Source organism: Syngnathus acus, chromosome 9, assembly GCF_901709675.1.
Source record: "Syngnathus acus chromosome 9, fSynAcu1.2, whole genome shotgun sequence".
NCBI lineage: Eukaryota > Metazoa > Chordata > Actinopteri > Syngnathiformes > Syngnathidae > Syngnathus > Syngnathus acus.
Window position 1 is genome coordinate 8054175 of NC_051094.1, and position 19365 is coordinate 8073539.

The 19365-nt window shown below is 42.5% G+C and overlaps 2 protein-coding genes across 4 annotated transcripts; one reads left to right on the top strand and one right to left on the bottom strand.

Moving 5' to 3' along the window:
* Positions 1-235: 235 nt before the first annotated feature.
* hnrnpk (heterogeneous nuclear ribonucleoprotein K) lies at positions 236-12343 on the bottom strand. 2 transcript variants are annotated; one of them, XM_037257787.1, is made up of 16 exons: positions 12287-12343; positions 10491-10651; positions 10209-10306; positions 10044-10100; positions 9320-9363; positions 7516-7588; positions 7331-7444; positions 7003-7131; positions 6446-6765; positions 6086-6133; positions 4118-4157; positions 3455-3470; positions 3178-3210; positions 2616-2674; positions 2195-2364; positions 236-887 (listed from the first exon to the last, which is right to left on the bottom strand). In XM_037257787.1, exons 2-16 carry the CDS (start codon positions 10543-10545, stop codon positions 857-859), a joined length of 1287 nt encoding a protein of 428 aa, XP_037113682.1. In that variant the 5' UTR covers positions 10546-10651; positions 12287-12343; the 3' UTR covers positions 236-856. The 2 variants fall into 2 exon arrangements, with proteins under 2 accessions (XP_037113682.1, XP_037113683.1); XM_037257788.1 differs by lacking the exon at positions 236-887 and adding an exon at positions 932-1128.
* rmi1 (RMI1, RecQ mediated genome instability 1, homolog (S. cerevisiae)) lies at positions 11868-18580 on the top strand. 2 transcript variants are annotated; one of them, XM_037257785.1, is made up of 9 exons: positions 11868-12521; positions 13028-13215; positions 13523-13633; positions 13903-14052; positions 14119-14189; positions 14272-14395; positions 14996-15095; positions 15167-15389; positions 15903-18580. In XM_037257785.1, exons 2-9 carry the CDS (start codon positions 13060-13062, stop codon positions 16759-16761), a joined length of 1794 nt encoding a protein of 597 aa, XP_037113680.1. In that variant the 5' UTR covers positions 11868-12521; positions 13028-13059; the 3' UTR covers positions 16762-18580. The 2 variants fall into 2 exon arrangements, with proteins under 2 accessions (XP_037113680.1, XP_037113681.1); XM_037257786.1 differs by having other exon boundaries at positions 15906-18580.
* The last annotated feature ends 785 nt before the right edge of the window (positions 18581-19365 follow it).

Consider the following 19365-nt stretch of genomic DNA (forward strand, 5'->3'; position numbering starts at 1 on the left):
AAGCACATGGGTCACATTTCACCAGCTATTGTTGGAACCAAGGGGAGGGCGCTCATGTTGAAAGCATTGCCAAAAATGCAAGACTGGACCATTCTGCAATGCACATTGACAAGCCTCAAAGCTTCTTGGAGACAGCTCTTTGGACAGATAGGACAAAACTGGAGTGTTTTTGTCAAGACACATTGACTATATTGTACTGTATATTTTAAAAAAAGAAAGAAAACAGAAGACAGGCTGAGTAAAAATTGGCAACTTTAATCATTTTACAACTTGACAAAACATTTTACAGGATGGACATCAACTGACTAGTCAAGAGCACAGACATGTGGGTTTTGTTTTAATTTTCAATTCAATTTCCAAACAAAAAATCTTGCAGCTATCCAACTGGAAACTATTGAATACAACACACACGACAACACCTATGATTATTCTGCTAGATTAGCCAGTGTGTCCCTTACATGTCCCAACACCCCTCAAAACTGTCAACAGGAACAAGTTATCTTACATTGTGGATGATTTCAAGCAACAATGGGACGTGCAAGTCTGCACTACACACACAAAAAACAAGCATCACAAATAAGGTTATTATCATTTGCTGGGAGAAATTAGGCCTTTTTGAAGTGTATTTCGAACAGTAACTGGGTAAACTAAAAAAAAAAAACTCCCATTTTTTTTCTCTCAAAGAATAGAACATCTTTGAAGCACAGGAATGTTGAATAACGCATTTAAAATATAAAAATAAAATAGCCCAAAAGTACCCACAATCCAGATTAATTGTCTGAGAGGGCTGTGAATGAGGAAGGGGAAGGGGCAATGGGGAGGGGGCAATCTGCTCGAGTCAATCCTGGGGGGGTGTCTACAGCAATTGACCAGAGAACTGCTTCACACTGAAATAAAGAGTAAAATGCACAAGAACTTCAATTAACAAATATTTTTTGTTTCTTCTTTTTTTTTTTTTTTTTTTAAATAAACAGTTTTCATCATAGACTACTGCAGCGGGTGTTGGGGTGGCGGCGGGGTGGTTGGGAGAACAATTAGGTGGGCAAAAACAAACAAAAAGAACGAAAGAAAAACGAAACATGGGGTGGATGGGGGGGTTAGTCCTTGAGTCCAAGCAGGTGCAGCACACTGAAAGGGGGTGGAGAGGGAGGAAAGAGGGAGGCAGGGTTAGTTACCATGGCAACACCACTGCTAATTAGACAGTAGCAGCAAGCAGCAGGTTGTACAGCTGTATTAGCGTCGACAAAAAGAAGGAAGTGGTGTGTTGTATACGTGCCTACTGGTTGCCAAGGGAGATAGAAGAGGAGGAGCCCCCTGCTATTTGGCAGACTGTGATTTGTTGTCGCTTGATCTAACTAAAAACAACAAAATCACTAGTCTTCCACACAGCAGCGGCCAGGGGAAGAATCACTCCACTCCCTGCTTCACACTGAAAGGACTACGGAGGTGGATTGGCCATTTTTGATATATATTTTTTTGTAGCCAAATGAATCTTTAACAGTCCAATTGCAAACAGAAAAAATGTTGCCTCTCCGTAGCCATTTCGTGTAAGAGGAAGGTTTGAACTACTTGCAGATTGCATGGGAAAGAAAGGAAGGGTGTTAGTGGAAAAGACAGTAGGCAAGAGATGCTAGAAATACAGCGAAAATGCATTTCACAACTATTTCTAAACAGCATTTCTGAAATTGCCTTAATTACATCTTACTTGTGTCTGCTAAAAAGATACATGCCAACACAAGGATCTTTTGAATACACTGAACAGGTGCTAGAGCAGGAGCAGGGAATCTTTTTCTTCTGCATGTCAATCAATTGCCATAAATCAGCATATGATGCAGACGGACAAATGTATATTTTAAATTACTATTTTTTGTAGGTTCAAGCCTTTATTTATAGTCTTCCGGCACCTTTAACATGTTCAAAGCCTGGAAATGATAATGATTTAGTTTTAAAGGATCAGGCCACTCAATGCCAAATCTGGGGGCCTCATTTAGCATGGACGTAACAATAAGCCTGAAGAAAAACGGGACAGGACGTTGTCCATTTTAGTACCAAAGGTGACATTTTTTAGGATATTTTCGCTATATGCACAACCCAGTCGTTGTGCAGAAGCGTCCCTGGGTTTCCATACACCTGCACTAGAGAATGAGACATAAATCAAAGTAGTTTAAATTGAAAGGGTCAGAGAATAACTTGCCTGTTTTGTAGAAGGTACTGGGCATTCTGGATCTGATCCTGGGTGCCCACAATAGTAATGATGCGGTCCTCTGAGCCCTCCAGAGGCTCATCGATCTTGATGGACGCGCCGGAATCATGGCGGATCTGCTTGATCCGCTGGCCGCCCTTGCCGATGATGGAGCCCGCCAGCTGGCACAAGTCATCGGAAGATGTGGCGGCGGTGGGGCGGAGCAAAGGGAAACAAGCAGGTGCACAAACATATTAGTCAGGGACCACAACTCAAATTAGATACAAACCATGCACATTGGTGAACAATCTGACAAAAGAGTGTTTTTGCGATACAGTATAATGTGGACTTATATGGCAGGCAAATTTCGATTTCTGCAACTAGTGTCATCACAATACTAAGCATCATCAAATAAACCAGCCAATTTACTCACGTCTTTAGGGATGGTCACTTGTGTGGTGATGACTGGGTCATTGTAGGAGCCCCGTCCACCTGGCGCCAGCAGATTGAACAGTTATAAAACACAGCAAGACAAAAAAAACGCTTCAGGAGGTAAAACAGAATTCATCTACTAGCTGGTAGTATTTCACCCCAAAAAAAATCTGCGCCTTGACAGAAGCAACAGTATGTATCTTCCTGTGTCTTTCACACACCACCCAATGAAAGCAGGATGTTGCCCGAACTGTGCAGTTGCTTTTACAGTGGGACACTGCATCCCACAAACAGATAATTAGAGGACGGAAGCCACCCATGTATGACGCAATGAGGAACAGGGCGGGGGATGAGCGTGTTAAACTTCACACCGCAATCGCAATAACGCTCGTCACTCTGATACTACCTGCAAAGGCAAATTATTGGCAAGAAAACATAATGCCGCCGCCGCCACCACCCCAAATTATGTGGTCTGGCGCCTTTTGAACAAAGCAGCGACAAGTCTAAAAAACAAGAACTGAAGAAAATGAACATAAAAAGGAAGAATGCCAGCGTTGACTCACCTGACTGGTAGCTATCCCAGGATGAGCTGTTGTCTGCACAAGACAGAAAGCAGCAATGCTCAATTATATTTGGACAATCAAAAATATAAGATAAAAATCACACATGTAACTAACTACATGAGGAAAAAAGTTTTTTCCAATTGTACACATGATCTGAATTTGTGGCATGTAAAATGTCGCAAAGCTATGACATCACCAATGCCAATGTAGACACACAAATACAAGTCCTGCATTTTATACTCCATCGGTACAATATGGGTATAAAAAGGTGACTTACCATATCCTCCTCCACTCTGTGAAAAGCAAAGTGAAAAAGACAGAAGTTACCAACAGGCCACATCTCTGTCAGCATCCCGCGCGATGAGTGCATGTCAAGACCGGCATGTGCATGTATCATCAATGGAGTAGACTCAACTAAAAGCCATCCAGTTTTCATCCATATGCCAGACTCCTCCTCCTTCCCCCTCCTCCCAATCAGCCCCATTTTCACCTGCTATTCAGCGGCTGCTGTTGTCAGGGCAACAGGCAATTCAAAATGCTGTTGCTGGGCAACGGCAGGCCGTATCCTGCCAGCTCTGAGAGAGGGCGGTGGGTGAGAGAGTCTGTCAACAAAGCGTTATCGCCTAGCAACCAACTGTGGTCACCGTCACCCTCTCTCTTTGCACAGAAAAACAAGCTGGCCATGAAAAAGTACACAGTAAGAGCCTGGGGGGCAATTATAAGTGATTATTATGGGATGCCTCCAGCTGCGGTGATTACGGTCATTTCGGAGCGATTGCTGTTACCCACGAGCGGGAGAGTTGGGTTTTAATAAAGCCCGGGCGTGAGTGGAACACAATGCACAATCACAGCTTGTCACAAAGCGGCGGAGAGCAGCATGCGCTAGCCTCAGGATGCTGGCACCCTGCGAGCTACATGCATTTAAGCAAGGGTCACTAACCATGTTGTCGCTGTAGCGATCCGGTCTACCTCTTCTGTCACTGGTAATGAAAGAGAGACAGGGGGGAGAAGGGGGTTGGGGGGGTGAGAACGTGGGTGGGGGTGGAAAGAAATAGAAAATGCTTAGAAAGAAAATGCTTGAAAACGTTCCAAGGGGAGGAGAGGAAAAGAAATTGTGGTCCAGGTCAACCTGCACACACACGCTGAGCAAGATTACAGTATAAACACATTTCCTCCCAGCCATCTTCCCACACAGTCACAGGAACAGCTCTGACAGTGTTATGGTGAGAGGAGTGACAGGTGGTGGTGATGAAGATCAGAGCCAAGGGCTGCTGCTCCTGCTCCCACTCGCCGTAATGTGCATTTATTTGCTAGCCTTGTCACTACCGCCGAGGACATTTGTTTGGAATCAGATTTTCTTCCCTTCATTTCCATATGTTCAGGCGTTATGTTTAGAATCATTTGTTGTATTGACAACAGGGGACTGGCAGGACACAAATGCACTCATATAAAACAAAAAACACTCCAGTGGTGTCCAAGTACATTTGTCCAACAGTTGAAGTTGTTTCTAACATTCATATTACACCGGGTGATGTTTGCGTGTACAGTGATCCATTGTTTTTTACGCGAGATGCGTTCCAGAACCACCCGCGAAAAAAGGAACTATGCGAAGTAGAAACTGTACATACGATATCTATACGATATAAATATATATATTTAGAAATTTAAAACACCACTGTGTTGAAAGTTCCACCACACAGTGTTTCTTGTTGGCCGCTAAAGCACATGGGTGTTTTGGAAGTTAAATTAGAAGTATGGTTTACCTGGCAAAGCAATACAAAGTGTCCACCTTCAGAATTACCACACTATGCTAACCCGGGGGACATCATGTATTGTGAAACCAAAGTAAGTCACGGTTGCACATAAATCTGCTGTTGCATTGTGGTCCAGTACACAATATTAAAGCGTTTTAAACCCTCCTCAATACTTTTACGCAACATAAACCTTTCTCATTCCCTTTGTAGCCATTCCCACACTGTTCTGTGCATGTATTATTGTACCTTTACAGTAAATAAAAGGACAAAGTGTAATATTGTCACATGTCCTGAGTCCTTTTGCACTGGTTGGTGCGCGTGGCCGGCTGGCGCCTCCTGCGCTTGAACTCAGTCACATCCGCAGTGACGCACATTGCTCAGTGGCACGCCCCGCGCGATCAGGGCTCATTGTCGCTGTCCCGACTCATGGACGGCAGTGCTTTTTTCTTACATGTGCGGTAACAAGCCGCGCACCCTGCGCTTGGCCTCAATGAAGCACATCGCTCAGAGGCACGGCCCGCACTATCAGCGTGTATTTAAACGCCGTTCTCCCGTCACTTATAAACCCGCGAAGTAGCGCATTCGCAAAAGGTGAAGCGCAAAGTTGTGAGGGATAACTGTATTTATCAACACTAATGGCAAAATGGTAAAGAGTTTATGATGGAGAGAAGAAATACAGGGGAGCCCGGGGCCGGTTTAAAACTGAGCTCTATTCCTACAGCGGTAGCATGAATTTGTAAACAAGTTGTAACACAACTGCAGTTAAGTCAAACCTGCAGTAAATATCTTACCCCAATGAACTAATCAAGTGGAAAAAAATGGACCACATCATCTTACGCCACTGCGCAAACTAGTTAACTCATTGCGTGAGGCTCAAAACTAGAAAACCTCTTGCTTACAACTGTAAGCAGTTTCGTCGTAGCATCTGACAATCATCCACACCACCACACATTAATTAAAAAGGGAGTAGGTTATTAGCAAGAGAAAGGGAGATCATTCTACTTTTCATTTGACACAACGATTATTGGAAAGCGGGAACTGGGACAGTGAATTAAATACTGAGATTGACAAATAGAGGAATAATGGAAACAAATAAGAGGAGTAACACTTTGGGGGAGGGGAGATGGGGAAAAAAAAACAAAAAAAAAACTTACTTTGACCTTTCATCTGAGCCACGGTAAGAGTCATAGTAACGATCATCTCTGCGGAAAAGATGGAGATGAAAAAAAAAGGAAAAAAAACAATAACCAAAACACTGAGACACCCAGGCATGATAACATACACTTCATGAAATGGATAAATACTAAGAAATACATCCTTATTGGTGCATTGCACAGCACTGAATTAGTCAGAAAACTGCACACAATATATTCAATGAAAGTGAAAATGTAAAGCAAGTGTGTGCACTACCAAAACAAAAATAAGCATTCAAAACATCTCATGCAAACAACATGTGTACTTTTCAATTAAATTTAATGCATTGACAAGGAAGAGGGTTGAAATGAACATCTTACCCGCCTCTGTGTGAGCGACCCATGGACATAGTGTGGCCGCGGTTCCTGCTCTGGTGGTGCGGGGGAGGGCCCCGCCGGGGGCTAATGTCGTCGTAATCCCTGCGAGAGGAGGGCAGTGGTCCCCGCATCGACCTGCTGGAGGACATTCGATCGTAGCCACGGTCACCGGCGCTTGGCCTGCTTCCTCGCATGGGGAAGTTGCTCATTAGTCGGCGGCTGCTGCTGCCCCTCTCCTCAAACGCCATGGTGAACCCTCCATATTCGTAGGTTTCGTCGTAGAAATTGGGATCGTATGGCTGTGAACGGCCCTTGATAGGAGCCTGCAAAAAGAAAACAATCTTGGCTGTGAACGGCCCTTGATAGGAGCCTGCAAAAAGAAAATCTGTGAGACCATGAGATCCAAATAATTTGTCTCAAATTAAATATTGTATATGACACTGAGTAAATTTTATAATGGTAAAAATTAGAATTAACATGAATGTCAAGTATGGCTGCATAGCACATTAGGAATTAAGTGTCTCATGTAGAATAGGCTTGTTTCGATCTCTGTCACTTACGGCAGCGATGACCTCCAGCATGGTCTTGATACACTCAACCACGCGCTCCATTTTACCGCCGACCAGCACAACGCGGTCGGTCGACTGAGGACAACAATCCTGATACAGCTTGATACTGGTCTTTGTATACTAGGGGGGAATAGGCACAAGAGGACATGTTTACTAAACAGCAACTGATTATCAGCAATTGGTGGTCCTCTAATTCCCCCACCAACAGTGCGGAGGGGGGGCATAAGCATTGCGGAATACGACTGGCTGTGCCGCATCATCTAACTGCTGGTGTGGGATTCTTAACATGCCGGCTGCATAGTGCCAGGTAAACAAATACCTCTCTGAGCTCCTTAATCTTGGCTCCCTTCACCCCAATGATGGAGCCAGCCAGGCTCTGGTGGATCAGCAGACGCAGATCACACTCAAAATCCATGCCATTGTATTGCTGGTACTGCAGAGCACGCATTAAAACATAACTCATCCACTCAGTGTGAGATGTTGCAAACATGTCAGGTTCCTTACCTCCTCCAGCGTGGGGATGATCTTGAGCAGGATCTCACCGATGGTGTCTATGTCAGCGCAGATGCACAGGATGCTTTATATTATACATGCCAATGACAAAGCAGTGGCAAAAGGGGTGGGGGGTGAAGGGAGCCCATAAGGCATCCCAGAAGGAAGGGAGGGGTATATTAGATCAAAGAATTCAACAAGAAAACAAAGTACATTTATTCAACCTAACTGAAATTATTCAAACGTCCATTATTCTGTTAAAGTGAGATGGTAGAGCAGTGATAATGCCACATTGTTGCAGTCAAAAGGCTACAAAATTCAATAAGGTGATTACAAAGAGAATTTTTTTTTTAGTCTTTTGTCCAGATCAGATTAAAAAAAAAGTACGAAAGGAGACAAAAAACGGAAACCAAAAGAAAGTGACAGCAATCCGTGACCACTAGAGGGGCAAGACAGGAAAGTGAGGGACAATCTGGCTGGTGGGGAGAAAAAAAAAAGTAGCACCAATGCGTACTAAAGAGAATTCACAAGCATAAATCTGGTGCTCAAGACGGTACTATTATTTTGAATACATACATCAGGAGTGCCCAACCAATCGACCGGAATCCAGCGATTTGGTCACAAGTCAATTGCGAGGGGTCCAGGGGGATAAAAAAAAAAAAAAAAAGAGGGATTTGTTTGTGTGTCTGTGTGTTATTAATATTAAATCTATTTTGTGGTAGACCACATCATATTCATCCCATCAGTCTCGTGTCCACAAAATGTATTTAAAAATAAAATTCTTTAAAAGTCTTTTAAATTGCAGAGGCGGGCGCATCACCTGCATCACAGGAAGTTGTTTGTGGTCAGCAGTCGGCAATTGCTACTTTTAAAATTGTACATGCATGCCACAACAGTGACGTTTGTGCTGACGAAAATGCTAAGGTAGGCAGTAATTTCTAATCTACCTATCATGTAACACCAGCACACACGTTTGACTTTGCCATCCGCGCTTGGTATTTCCCCATTCCCGCCTGTCTGCGTAGACATTGTTATGAGCATCGACTATCAAACATGCAACAGGCGCCGCTAGATTTGTGTAGCTTATCGTGACATGCAGGAGCCTGGCAAAATGAAGAGTAGACATTCATCTAAAAAGGTTGGGCACCCCTGATGTAAATCAAATAAACTATTAACAACCAGGTAAACTCGAAAGCGAGTACCAGAGGGAAAATTAAGATTTCTACTAATGTCGCCGGTGCCAATAATGTGATAATGGGAGAAGCCATACTATATAACCAAATGATGCATATATGAGCAGGATTGGCACAGTGGCATCCTGTCCATTCAAACCATTGAAGCAATTAATGATACCGAAATGAAGCAACAGGCAGGTGAGCAAGGACACAAACAGTAATGAAACAGGGAAAGAATGGGTTGGCGCAAGACACGGCTGAAGATTTATGGGACTAACGCACAAATAAAGCACCCATAATAGTAACTTTAAAAGAGGGTGAAAGATAGAAAAAAAATAATTATTTATGAAAAAACAACAAAAGCATTTTGGCTGGCACAACAAAAAGCAGATTCTAGCAAGATTGAGAAAAAAAAAACATTGAAAACAATTGATGTGACTTAAAAAAGGCACGTAATAATGAACATCGGACATTAAGGCTTTTTTTTTTTTTTTTTTTTTAACTCTGGCTACAATACAGTGAACACAATTAGGTTATCAAATACAGTGAGCTGAAAAAGAGGCAGGATGACTATGACTGATCTTCTTTTGTTTTGTTTGACTTGTAGTCAGGCAGTGAGAGGGAGGAGCTTAGGGACATACCGCTCGGGCCCACTGCTGTCTGGGACTGACACACTGGCATTGTACTGGGCGTGGTGGCATGGGCAGAGGGGCCGGGGCCATTCGAGCGCGGATGTCATTCGAGTAAGGCGCCCGTTTAGGGAACGGGGCGCGATTATGGGCAGGGCCAACCGGGGTGGCAGGTGGGCGGGCGCAGGAGGGGCCATCCAGAACATGGGCAACAGAGGAGGAAGTGGGCAAAAAAGTCAACAGCAAAATAATAAACAAGGGAGAGGGGACAGGGGAAACAGTTTTAATATACAGGCTCTACACTGATCATATGTGTTGAATTCTCTCAGAGATTGGCTTGGCAGATAGGAGGAGAGAAGGTGACATTGGAAAAGAGAGGTCATGGCATATTAAGAACATGAAGAGTTCAACGTTTGGGAACAGACCAGAAAACAGCAGGAGAAGGGAGTGGGAGGGCAAACTGTAGGCAATGACTAAATGAATAAGTACAAGACTTGGCCAGTTTACCTGAACGCCACACGGTGCTCTTCTTTGAACTTTATCATTCAGCGGTAGAAACACCTTGACAGCAGGACTGGTCTAGCTTAAGCTATGTTAACATTGTCAACTTAGGTCAAAAGAATTACCCAGGGGCATTGCTAGCAAAGACCCCTGCTGCCCATTAGAGGTTTTAAAAGGCTGTGGAAATGTGGTGGGGTGGGGGTCAAAGAGGAACAAAACTTCCACGTGTACTCACATCTGAACGCAGCGCTTTGATGTTTTTGCCAGCTTTCCCGATTACAGCTCCTGCATTCTGTGGGTAAAAAGGAGAAATGAACAAAAATTACACAGTTGATGGAACAGAAAGGAACACAGGCAAAATTCACCCAACAATAAAAAAAAAAAAGATTTGCTACTTTACTTTGCTCTGCAGAAGAATGCGGAGCTCAATCATCTCGTCCGAGCTTCTGGAGCGCTTAAACGATTTCTGTTGATCTGCATCCTCGGCGGGACGCTTACCTGTTCAGAAGGAGATAAACACACATCATGAAGCTTGCTCACATTAATGCCACTTTGCCAAAATCAATCTCAAAACATAAATATTGGACATTCATCATGAACAGAATATTTGCAGAATAGTGCGGGTTAATTGTATTTCAAAACCTACCGCATTAGAACACACACACACACGCACAGTTCGTACCGTTTGTCTCTGTGCTGAATGAAGAATCATCTTGCTGCTCGTCTTTTGTGTCCATGGTCCGCTCTGAGTATGGAAAAACAAGGGTCGGGGGGCACACCGGTCTGGATAACAGGTGATAACAGGGACAGAGAAGAAAATGGGATCCGCTTGGCTGCGGTAATCTGTCAACATAGCATGAGAGAGTGGTGGTATCCGGGTTTAGTCACTGAGAAAAGACAAAAAGGGGAACTGGCACTGCGGCAACCTGTTCAACAAAAGACAAGCAAATGAAATGTTCTACGGTGGTACCTTGACTTTTAGTTGTCTCAACTTATAAAAGTTAAAGGTTTTAATTCACAAGCAGTCTGGTCGACTTTTTGCTTTGCCAAAATTTGACAGGAGTGAGCTGTTGCTATATTGCCACTTGAAATTAAAATGTAAGATTACAAAATAATTGAGCAATTGTGATAGTGTTATGGTCCTGCATTTGGGCAAAGAGAGCAAGAGATGCTCTATCAGTATTAATTAGTGCTAGGTAATTGGGGCTGAACAATTAATCAAATTCCAATCGACAACTCAATCTAGTAGAAAGATTTTCAAATTGCAAGGGCTGCACTTCTGGGAGAAAAAAAAAAAGGTTAATTTCAGTCAATAGGCTTAATTGAATACAGATACTCAGTGTCTGGAAAGGTTTAGTGCTTAAGATGTGTAGTTTACATTTGAAAATTACTGTATTATGAAACATGAAAACTGGAGTAATAAAGCTACATATTTGCATTATTGTTGTAATCTAATTTATGACTGAGTTGTGTATACACCACACTTGTTGGGTAGAAGTGAGGTTTGGTAAAAATAAATAATTGGAAGAGGACCTTGAAAATATGAATCACATTAAATTAAAATCAAATATTAGAGGAAAACAAAAATCAAAATTAGATTTTTCAAAATTGTTCAGCCCTATTCCGTTTAAATTTCAGCTTTACTCCACCAATCAAAACCAGTTTATTCCTTTAGATTCTCGTGTTTTATCATTTTCGTACATTTTGTGTGCTAGTTCTCTTTATTAAACACAATTTAAAAATATACGTTTGACAGCTAGAACGGAAATTTGATTATCTGAGCAAATTTATTTAGGTAGGTAGGCACTAAATGATGCTAGTCCAATTGGTCAGTTGTAATCAGCAAACGAGCTAAATGTAATCGATGGTTTGCGGACACAAACTGTTGACTATCACGTCGATTTGACCATTGACACAATTAAAGCAAATAACACAAATAAGTTAGGTGTTAAGAATCAATTCGGATGCAAAGAAACAAATGTGAACGAAACAGCGTCGCTTACTAGGACAGCAAGCTTTAGCTGACGAGAGTTCGTGACAGACAACCAGGATACGCTCGCAAAGTGGCTAGCTCGGATAAGCGTACGTTAGCTACGCGCTTTGTCGACAACGCCGCTTTTAAATTACATTAAATACACACGTCGGTTTTTATCGGCATATTAATTTCTCTGTGATCAAGAAAGCACGTCTGTACGGTAATACCCGGGTGGTCTGCTTCGACAAATATTGGGTAGCCTACTATGGAATATAAATCAAATGCTATCACGGTAGCCGTTAGCGTCCCAAAGCTAATTTCGCCATCTTGTTATTAAATCAGTTGAACAGGAGTGGCGCGAGTCTTATCAACTTGTTTCAATAACACGACGCTAGGGACTCACTCTTTTCACAACAACCAGGTTTATAACGGCGTATGAACGGTCCTTGGTATATTCCGCTCAAAATGTGTCACTAAAACGAACAAATTGAGAGCGTACGAACCCAAACGTGCGGTGAAAATCCTCGCTGTCGTTCCGCCTTCCTTCGCCACGGAAAAGAAAGTGCGTAGCTCACCGCGCGAGCTGATTGGCGAAGCGAAGGGGGAACGCTCCTTCGAACGAACCTTTGATTGGCTCTTCTTGCGATCAATCACATATTTTGACGCCCTCGTCTCCCGGAAGTCTTTTTATTTGCAAAGTTCGTGGCGCTGGCGCCCTTTCTGTACGCTGGTACCGAGGTATGTAGGTTTACTTTGAGGTGTGGCCGACGTGTTGAAACGTCGAATACATCTGTTTCAAGTTCCTTGTCTATATAGCGTTAAGTATACTGATTGTACAGTGTATACGCGTGTGGTGTGTTTTGACAACTTCTGGCGCCATCTGAAAGCTTCTCTGTGTATGTCACATCCACCCGCAGTCCTCATACGGGTGGCGTGAGAGGTCAAGAATGTCACCTAGATAATAATAATAAAGACTATTGCACGTTTTGGAATCTACCTGCAGAAAATCCACGCAAGCACTAAAACAAACATTGAAACTTGAGGAGATTCAAACACCAATATTCTGAATTTTGAGACATGCATTGTAACCACTAGGCACTTGCCGCCTTGTTTATGTCACGTAAACGTTACTTAAGATGTTATCAAAGTAGCAAGACTATAAAAATAACAATCCCTCATCAACAACAAGAGTCCATCATCAACAAGAAGAACTGCAATAATAATAATGATGATTTATTCAACAGTGTGGCCAGTCATTGAAGGTAGAAGACGGAGAATGGCTCCTCAGGCTGTGGTCCAGGTGACCCAAGCCTGGTTGCAGTCCTCCCGTCATGTTCAGGTACCTTTCGCTTGGCTCGAGGCCTGTGTGCAGTGGCTACAAGAAGAGGCAGGAGGTGTGGGGAGGCTGTCGCAGCAGCAAATTAACCAACAGGTAGGTAGGAACATACTGTATTGACAGTTAAAAAACAATCATTTTTTTACTTCTTGAAATAGTTGATAGAATGGTCAGAGAAAGCACTACAAACAACAAAAATCATCCATCATAAAAAAATTAGCACTAAACAGCAATCACTGGTGTTCCTTTGAGACCCAGACGCATTATGTGCAGCGCTCCTTATACTCAAATGCCACTACTGGAGTTTTATAGCAGAAATTACATCACTGTACTTGGAGTTCTGCTTTTATTTAACCAGCCTGCAATTAAAACACAAAAAAAACATGATTTCTGATTACATTAGGCATTTGACCAGTGGCTCTTGACTGACCTGAAGGACTTGGACTACCCGGTTCTCCCAGAGGGACTTGCTCAAGCCCACAAGACTCAGCTCAGCGGCATCTTCTGTGTACAGGTATAAACTATCCTACAGTACCTATAATTTTATCAGGCCAAGATGAAGTGACATCAGTTAAAATTTCCATTTTTGCCTGAAGAAATATAGTTTTTGACCAGTGAGGAGTCTTGTAACTATATTTTTGTATGTCGAATCTGTTTGGTCACAGGTGGGTTGTCTTCGATGTCACTGTTTTTGAGGGCAAAATTGTATCACTCAGCATGCAAAAATAAAAGCAGCATGGAGAAGACAGTGTGCTGTGCTGAAACTATCCCTCTCTGTTGTAGGTTGACTCATTACTGGACATCAGTCAGCCCGCATACGGTCAGCTGCAGCAATGGAAGGGCATGGACTCCACCAATGACAATGTGTCGGCTGTTACACAGAACACTCAGAGACCGTGGGAGGCCAGACCCACTCGTATGCTCCTGCTGCAGGTTAGTGGGCCATTTATGACCTGGTTTTAAATTGATTTATTATGACGATCATCATCTTTATCGCAGGTGACAGATGGGATCCAAAGCCTGCAGGCCATGGAGTATCAGCCAATACCTTTCCTGAGCACTGCCCTTAGGTGAAGGACCGCACACATGTCAACTAGTGTCACGTAAGACAAGAAAGAAACACAAGCGATAGTTAGTATTTTCAATCTCCAGGCCTGGTGTGAAGCTGCAGCTACAAGGGCAGATGATCTGCAGACTCGGGATGCTTTTGTTGGGCCCGGGCAACGTGAAGGTCCTGGGCGGGGAAGTGGAAGAATTGACCGCAAGTAACAGCCAGGTTGGTTTTGTCAACGTCGTTTTTATTTTAGCAACTGATCAAATGGAGTGGTGTTATTTTAGTATTAAGTTATTAGTTAGATCCAGCAGAAGAGCTGTGGTATGTTTAACCTTTCACTGTTGGACTAGGGTGGCCAGGTCAGTCTTGGGAATAAAAAGGGTGCTGGAGTTAGTAATAGATTATATGTACCAGTATTATGTATTTGGAATCCCCCACACACACATTTAACTATTTTGTTACAATTTGGGGGAAAAAACACGCAGGATGTAAGGCACATCAGTTAAAAATGTGGCTCATTTTGGAGGATTTGATTTTTAATGCTGGGTGAGAGATGACAGCCATAATATCTATCTGTCCGTCTATCTGTATGCCTTTTTTTTTTAACATATTTGGTATTGGAGTAGTAATCAAGTTACATGTTTTTTTTTTTATTATGGTCCTGTATTTACATTACTAACTTCATTTTAACAGCATTGGATTACATTTTTAAAATAACCCTCCCAATCCTGGATTGTGTTATTTTAAACGTTTGCTGTTGCAATATGGAGATTGCGTACATTGACAACCTAAAGCAAAGTGATACATGCACTGTTCTGACAGGGACAGGTTCTATGTCGGGTGCTGGGACTACCAGAAGAACAGCAGCAGCAGCAGCAGCAGGAAGACGAAGACAGGGGAGAAGCTCCACCATCACACCAAGGTAGAGAACCTCAATGGTTTCAACTCGATGATATGCCACCAAAGTCACTCACGCAACCAAAACTTCTCAAGATGATGCCAGAAACCAGGCAATGCAGAACCTAGAGCTAGATGACCTAGAGCTGCTGGCAAGTCTGGAGGATCAGGAGGCGGAGCAACAGCAAGAGGAGATGGTGGTGGTGGAAAGGCTTCCGGTCAATCCTGCTCAAGACAGCGGCTATCAGACACTCAGCCCGTTTGCCACTTCCTCCTCTAGAAGCTCCAACGTCAGGAGCTTGAGTGCCTCATCCAGCAGGTGGGTGGTTGTATCACTGTGAATTCTTGACATTCACAAAAACTCCTCAGCTCGGTCATAATCGCCATGACATTTTAGATTTAAGCTTGCTTGTCACCAGTTATTGCGCTCGAATTTGAGCAAAGCAAGAAACGGCTGACTTCTGAACAAAGGAAATGCGGTTTTATTTCTGCATTATAGACTGCTGGTAGATTGGAATACTTGGAATAATATTTTATGTCAAGTGAACACAGACTTCTGTTTATTTGCCTTGGTGGGGTTTTCTTTTTGGTCAAATGATATTTTCGAAAGGTTGCGAAGAAAAATGGTCTTCATTGCCGCTCACCTTTATTTACTTTTTTTGTTGTGGCTGCATGCCTAACATTGACACCTGAAGGGATGTGCGTTGTGTCAAATGTAAATACAGTGCTGTCAACATTTAAAGATAAATTAAAATGAATGAAATGGAAATAAGGTCATCAGTCACGCAGTATAAATAATTTTCTTAAATTTTTTTATGATCTTGTCTCCTAGGAGTGAAGCAAATCTGCACTCCAACGTGAACAGAGTAAATTCATTCCCAAGCGGTCGCCGTGGTAACGAGCAAGAGGAGTCCGACCTCGTCGAGCCCTTGTATTCCCGGCAAGGCCCGGCGGAGAACGATGTCTTCGACGACCACTTTCCAGACGAGGATTTTGTCGACCTCACCATGGATGATTTGGATGCAGCGATGTTTCAGGGAGCCTCGGCTCCTCTGTGTGAACCTCCCACAGAACAGGACGGGGGTGACGTCATGGAGGTTATAGACTATTTACCTGCAGGTATTGACTCCCATGGAGAGAGAGCACAAGTTGAAGAGTCCGGCCATTTATCTGGGAATGAAATAGTTAGGAAGGAGAAAGTACTTCATGGTGGGAGTCACACCTCAACCACTGCAGGAGTAAAAACATACCCACCAGGTGACATCACCCTAAACTCGCCCCCATTTACGTACCTCTGTCTGCTCGACGGAATCTCCATACCCACCTGCGTAAAAATCAAAGCCTTCATCGTAACCCTCCTGGGCAAATTAAGCGCCAGTGCCGGCCTGTGGCGAATCCGTGCCACACTCTCTGACGGGAGCGGCTATCTGGACGCGGAGCTCTCCGATCGGGTCCTGACGGACCTTCTGGGCTTCACGGTGGCAGAGAAAGGGGCAATGAGGCACGACCCGGCCCGAAGGTCCCAGCTGGATGCCGGCATGAAGCGTTGTCAGGAGGAGCTGGTCGATATGTGCTGTCTCATGACCGTGGAAGTGGGCGGCGGGAGCGGGGAAGCGGTGGTGACCCAGGCCGAGCCTGTCACCGAGGGGGTCTGCCGTGAGCTGGAGCGGAGGGTGCGAGACAGGAAATGAGAATGCGAGCAGGCCGGTAATGAGAACATGGACGTTGAACATGAGCAGAGTTCGTTTGATGAGACTTAGGTGTGTTTTCCCCCCCCCCTATTTGGGAAATGACTGCGCTCAAGCTGCCCTTCTGCTTCCGAGCTGGAAGAGACAATGTGTGAATCCATGTCGCAATGCAGCCCATCTGCTGCACGCAAATATAACATGCTGTCATTAGAGGCAAATTTCATTCATTTATTCACACAACTATTTCCCCCATGCAATGTCGCTCATTAGGCCTTGTGCATTAAAACGTCTTAAACGTTAAAATGGTGAATTTTAAGGCCTATTTTTTTTTAACTGTAATGAGAAGAGTGCGGCAGAGGACCCGAGTTTATATTCAAATTGCGGTAATGAATTGCCGGCTTTCCATTCATTCATTACATCCATTACGTCTGGCTGGTGAAATAATTGAATATCCAAGGGCAGCGCAGGTCTTCATTTAAGTCACCCCGGGGGAGCAACTAAGAGGAAAGGAAAATGAGAAAAAGTTCATGATTTTTCATTATTTCTCATCATTGCAGAGCTCCTATTTATTTTTATCCTAATGAGTTTGTATGTACGACGCAAACTGTTGCCGACACTTTGTTAATGTTAACGGAACACAATTGTTTGAAAGGTGGTTGCTGTTGTGTAAATTGGCCTTTTTATCTAATAAACGACGAGCCCTCAAGATAAGACAAACACTTTCTAAGTTTGATTAAATGCTGCCTTTCGGGACATGCGCCACTGAAAGCAAATGCTTGAAATGAAAGGAGGCTAAATCGTAATAATCATTTGTTTCTTATCGGCCATCGCACAGGAGCTTGTTGCTGTTTTTCCACAAACTGATCACGCCCCAATATTTAATGAATTCAACTTAAGTATGCGACAAGTTTTTTAATGGGATTGGACAGTGGAAAAAATATTAATAGTATTTTGTGGAACAATGAACAAGCGTTGAAGGTACAGTTTACTCTTTGGTACGCAATGAGAATCATCCAATACATGAGATATATTCAAAATGCTTGTAGTTGGAATTCACAAATCTAACCAATAAATTAGCCGTTTAATAGAACAAATTAAGAAATCAAATTATGTATTGAAATAGCTAATTTAACATTTATAAAAATGTTTGTGTGTTATGCTGTACACAGATGGAAAATCATGTCACAATGTGAAAAAAGGGCACATTTTGTGCATAATGGGAAAAAAAAGTCTTTACAAGTCTGTAAACTATACAAGACAGCTTTAATAGAATAAAGTTGTCTTGAGACAAAACACAAATTCAGAAATATTATAAATACTCAGTTTGCTTGACAGCATCAGAGGTATTCCTTGATCAGCTCTGTCATTATTGTTTTGTTTGCTGTTTCCAATATTTTGCCTCTTTTTTTTTTTCCAGTAAGTAGTAGAACCAACACCTTGGATCTCATTTACATTGTGCATTCATATCAAATGAAGTGTGTCTTGAATATGATGAACAGTACATGGAGTGTACTCCTTTTCCTATACTACTGTGTGCACTTCCATTCATGTCGCGAGTCTTCCTTCATTAGGGGCTAATCAGGTTGAGCATCTAAATACAGACCCGACCATGCATGTTGATAGCCTGTTTTGTGCTAATGAGTCTGGAAAGGATGGGGGGGGGGGTGCTGAGGGGCGACACGTGCAACCCAGGAGGCATCGTATCACTTTGCTAAAGAAACGAGGAGTCGGGGTCGGCAAGGTGGCGGCGTTTGAGAGATGTATGCATGATGTATGGTTGTGTTTTGTCTTTGTCTTGGCGGTGACATACAAAATGTCTTAGAAAAAAATAAAATATTTAAAAATACTGTCCTTAAGCATAGTCATCAAAAATGACCTGGAAAAGCCTATTTTGCTTTTATTGTTTTTATTTACAATTTTAATTAATGAAGTCAAAACAGGAAGAGAAGAAAGTTGTAATTGTATGAGAATAAAGTAGAAATATGATACAAATACTTAAGTAGTTTTTGTTAAACTCAGTGATTTTTGTTCAATTTTTCTTCAGATTTCAGTAGATTTTGTACGTTGTATGTTAGTTAATGAGAATAGAGTTCAAATATTACATGGAAAACTGCTCATTTTTCTGTAATAAGAGGGAAAAACTTTCATGAAAATAAAGTTGAATTTATGAACAAAGTGTACATGGGAAAAAGCTGTCATTTTATGACAGTGTAGTTGGAATCATAAGTCGACTCAAAAATTCTCTTTACAAAATGTTTTATGCTCTCCCAGCATTCGGAACAGGATTCTGAGCAGTTGGTAGAATTTAAATTTTAGGAAGGATTATTTTTTTTTGCCTCTATAGATAATTAAGGTTTTATGATAGCAGTAGTTTAGATCAATTCTACTGCCATTCGTCTTACCGCATTGGATCATTTATAAAAGACGACAAATATACAAAAGTCATTTTTCTTTTCATCAGCTGGTCACAGACCCCAGAGGTTCCTTTTCACATGGTGTTTAGGAACCTTTTATGAACTGTGTTATATTAACCATTTCTATAACCCTATATATTTTCTGCCAATTTCTTTGAATATTTCCTAGTTTATACATTGTATTTTTGAAATT